General features: G+C 42.2%; 1 protein-coding gene across 1 annotated transcript; it reads right to left on the reverse strand.

The window, feature by feature from the left end:
- Positions 1 to 3,053: 3,053 nt before the first annotated feature.
- Positions 3,054 to 4,105, reverse strand: LOC117593970 (endonuclease domain-containing 1 protein-like). The gene is made up of 2 exons (XM_034290783.1): positions 3,782 to 4,105; positions 3,054 to 3,602 (listed from the first exon to the last, which is right to left on the reverse strand). The coding sequence occupies exons 1-2, from the start codon at positions 4,103 to 4,105 to the stop codon at positions 3,054 to 3,056; spliced, it is 873 nt and encodes a 290-aa protein (XP_034146674.1).
- Positions 4,106 to 4,519: the final 414 nt, after the last annotated feature.

Below are 4,519 nucleotides of genomic sequence, written 5' to 3' on the forward strand. Positions count from 1 at the left end.
ATCGTCAGATCCTCCAATCATCACGCGGAAGCCCGGAGTCCGGGCCAGCCCACTCCTCATTCACCCCCAGAGACGCTGAGTGTCCGTGGGCGGGACATAATCGCAGCATTTATCCAATCACCGTCTACTTTCGGAGCACTGAAAAAAACTGTTCTAAGCAGCCCCATTGAAGTCAATGGACGCTTGGCTTCAAACAGGGAAATGCACTGTGACGCTGCAGGATTGTATGAGAAGAAAATCGAGTCAGCCAACCTGTATCTGATTCTGAACTAACTAGTTTTAGAGATGAACGTGTTTTAACAAATTTTTTGTCAATAAAATGTTTACACAATAGTACATACACTCACCTAAAGGATTATTAGGAACACCATACTAATATTGTGTTTGACCCCCTTTCGCCTTCAGAACTGCCTTAATTCTACGTGGCATTGATTCAACAAGGTGCTGAAAGCATTCTTTAGAAATGTTGGCCCATATTGATAGGATAGCATCTTGCAGTTGATGGAGATTTGTGGGATGCACATCCAGGGCACAAAGCACCCGTTCCACCACATCCCAAAGATGCTCTATTGGGTTGAGATCTGGTGACTGTGGGGGCCATTTCAGTACAGTGAACTCATTGTCATGTTCAAGAAACCAATTTGAAATGATTCAAGCTTTGTGACATGGTGCATTATCCTGCTGGAAGTAGCCATCAGAGGATGGGTACATGGTGGTCATAAAGGGATGGACATGGTCAGAAACAATGCTCAGGTAGGCCGTGGCATTTAAACAATGCCCAATTGGCACTAAGGGGCCTAAAGTGTGCCAAGAAAACATCCCCCACACCATTACACCACCACCATCAGCCTGCACAGTGGTAAGAAGGCATGATGGATCCATGTTCTCATTCTGTTTACGCCACATTCTGACTCTACCATCTGAATGTCTCAACAGATATCGAGACTCATCAGACCAGGCAAAATTTTTCCAGTCTTCAACTGTACAATTTTGGTGAGCTCATGTAAATTGTAGCCTCTTTTTCCTATTTGTAGTGGAGATGAGTGGTACCCGGTGGGGTCTTCTTCTGTTGTAGCCCATCCACCTCAAGGTTGTGCGTGTTGTGGCTTCACAAATGCTTTGCTGCATACCTCGGTTGTAACGAGTGGTTATTTCAGTCAAAGTTGCTCTTCTATCAGCTTGAATCAGTCGGCCCATTCTCCTCTGACCTCTAGCATCAACAAGGCATTTTCACCCACAGGACTGCCGCATACTGGATGTTTTTCCCTTTTCACACCATTCTTTGTAAACCCTAGAAATGGTTGTGCGTGAAAATCCCAGTAACTGAGCAGATTGTGGAATACTCAGACCGGCCCACCTGGCATCAACAACCATGCCACGCTCAAAATGGCTTAAATCACCTTTCCTCCCCATTCTGACATTCAGTTTGGAGTTCAGGAGATTGTCTTGACCAGGACCACACCCCTAAATGCATTGAAGCAACTGCCATGTGATTGGTTGATTTGATAATTGCATTAATGAGAAATTGAACAGGTGTTCCTAATAATCCTTTAGGTAAGTGTATTTGACCATAATTTTTTGACATTTGACATTATAGGGGAAGCCGAGCTTCCCTTACAGTCTTAAAGAAATACCCACTGATAGACAGTACACTACAATACCGAAAATCACTCACATTTGCTCTATCAGCTTATTTCTCCAACCTAATTGAGTTGAACAAAAACAGTCCAACATTTCTCTTCGATACAGTTGCAAAATTAACAAAAAAGCAATGCAATGAATACATTAACTACTTTGATGAAAAATCATCACCATTAGAAAACAAATAACTGACTCCTCCTTAAATAGTTATAGTTCCCAAAATCTCAGTTGTCCTCAGAATGTCCTGAACCTCCCTGACCAGGTGTCAATTGGGACACTTGAATTTTTTATCCCATGTAATGAGTTCTAAACCCACAAATTGCTATTTCCTGTGCTAGTTCTGCCAATGTTGAACATAATAAATTGTTCCCTTTCCTCCGGATGTGTACAAAACTCACAAAAAATAGCGGGAATTAAGCCTCTTCTAAAAAACTTGAATCTGGATCCCGACATATTAAACACTTACAGGCCAAAATCAAACCTCTCGTTCTTCTAAAAAATCTTAGAAAATGTGTTTCCCAACAACTGAATGCCTTCCTGAAGACAAATTACATTTATGAAATGCTCCAGTCTGGTTTCAGGCGTTTCAGATATTAGGAAGTGGATGACACAGAACTTCTTGCTATTAAACTCTAGAAAAACAGAAATACTTGTTTTAGGACTCAAGAAACAAAGAGTGTTGTTAGCAGATCTCACTGTGAACCTCGACGGCTGCATGGTCGTATCCCAAAAAACTGTCAAAAACCTTGGTGTTACCCTTGACCCTGACCTCTCCTTTGAAGACCATATAAAATATGTCTCAAGAGTTGCTTATTTTCATCATTGCAAAAATCTGAAACTTTATATCAAAAACTGATGCAGAAATACAAATATATGCTTTTTTACATCCACAATGTCACACTGATCTGTTCTCATTGAAAGTGGTTTACTAAGCAACATGTACATCATGGTCACTGTGATGGTAATTCCATCAAAAGTGCAGAGACAAAATTCTCTTGGCACAATTAGCAGTTTATTTGCAAATAGAGAGACGCCTCAAAAGCTTAGGAATCTCTGAGGTAAATACATGAACAGTCAGTATTTATTACAGTTAAAAAGGGTGTGGTAAGTTACTGCATGTTTTACCCAAAGTGTGGGCTGTCCCCCCACCTTATCCTTCCTGCCCTAGGTGTACGGGAGCATCGTAAAAGACAGTCGGCCACATGCCTGAAGTACAAAGGACCAATACCCTTGTTGGTTTAGGCAGATTAACAGATGGTCAATGATCCGCTGATATAATTCAGACACAAACCAACCAGTTGACCCGAGTTACCTACCTGGTAATTGAAATGCAGACATTTCTCAAATGTACATTTCCATAACATCACATATTGAAAACATATCAACTGTGTTACACTTATCACATTTAATTACTAATAGAAATCCTCTATTTCATTTGTCTCACTCCAATTCCGTTTCCTGGCCATCACGGTCCGCGGACAATCTGGGAAAACCTTGACGCCGTCACCATAGGATCGGTTCAACATGTTTTCTAGCTCTTCCAAAGTTTTCCCTGTCTGTTTTATCCCCTTCCTTTCCGGCTTGTTCAGACCCCAGTGTGCTTTGGAGATCCAATTCTTTGTTTCACTGTTGTAACAGCAGTAGGCGGTCCACATGACAGACGGGATGTTCACTTCATTGTTCATTATTTTCTTCCCAGGAATCGCTCCGGTCACCACATAGGCTTCTATTTGTTTTCTCTTCTGAAGACAGGACTTCTTCATTTCTAACCTGATACTGCCTTCCACCTTCTTCCAGCTGCCTATGTTGAATGAGCTCACTTGGGGGACAGCGTTGGTCAGGGTGAAAGTGGCCCGCTGTTCTGTATAACAATTAGCGTGCGAACATGGATAAAGGTGTCCTCTGTGCATGTCATTTCGGTTTCCAACATTGTAGTCAGCGTCCAAAGCCTGCTGTTCCAGCTACAGGAAAAACAGTCACACACAAGTTTAAAAATAATCTAAATGAAAAAGTAATTCATGATTTCATTCATAAAAAACTTTATCTAGACTTAACCCAAAATAAGTGCATTAATGTCTCAGAGGTTTGTCTATATCCGCTCGAAAAGTACAGATGTTGTATGCATACAAATTAGGCCTACCTCAGGTTCAATCATCCAGGCTTGACTTGGTCTCCCTTTTACAAAACCAGTGAACTTGTAGGCTGAGAACACAGGGATCTTGTTGGCCGTGTCGTACAGAGTTGCAAACCTGTAGACTTTGGTGTAATTCTGGCAGATTGGCTTGTAGCGTTTCTGGTCCTGGACATTCCCATTAACCAAAATACCTGGAATACTTGGAGTTTTCCCATTCAGAAAGAAGGTCAGACAGTTTTTCTCACTGAACGTGTCCACCACATCAGAGAGTCCAGGAGGAAGGAGAGAGAGGAAGAGAGCCGAGAGAAGCATCAACACGCCCTTCCTCATCTGAAGACTGAACACCTCAGAGACAAAGGTGAAGTAACAGACCAGTTGGTAGACTGAAGATTGAACACCTCAGAGACAAAGATGAAGTAACAGAGACCAGTTGGTAGACTGAAGACTGAAAACCTCAGAGACAAAGATGAAGTAACAGACCAGTTGGTAGACTGAAGACTGATGAGTTATAGTTGAGTCAAAGTTGTCAGAACAGGATGTTTTTTTTTTTAAGATTTCACTGGAGAAGGTGGGTTGAATTTGAATAACATTAATAAAATATGAGATCAGTAATGAGCCAGTGGTGGCAGGAGGTAGGTTCAGTGTTTCATTGAAGTGTTGTGACGACCGCGCCCTCTGCTGCCTCTCCTCCCCCTGCACCAGGCAGGCTCCAGCGGTCGACGTCACCAGTCTTCTAACACCACC

Source organism: Esox lucius, chromosome 24 (assembly GCF_011004845.1).
Source record: "Esox lucius isolate fEsoLuc1 chromosome 24, fEsoLuc1.pri, whole genome shotgun sequence".
Lineage (NCBI taxonomy): Eukaryota > Metazoa > Chordata > Actinopteri > Esociformes > Esocidae > Esox > Esox lucius.

What these genes read in the sequence shown, in the direction of transcription:
- LOC117593970 (XM_034290783.1), bottom strand. Translation starts at nt 4,105, where the DNA reads ATGAGGAAGGGCGTGTTGATGCTTCTCTCGGCTCTCTTCCTCTCTCTC. An exon ending in CCTGGATGATTGAACCTGAG is followed by an intron (nt 3,603 to 3,781) that starts GTAGGCCTAATT and finishes TTTTTCCTGTAG; the next exon opens with CTGGAACAGCAGGCTTTGGA.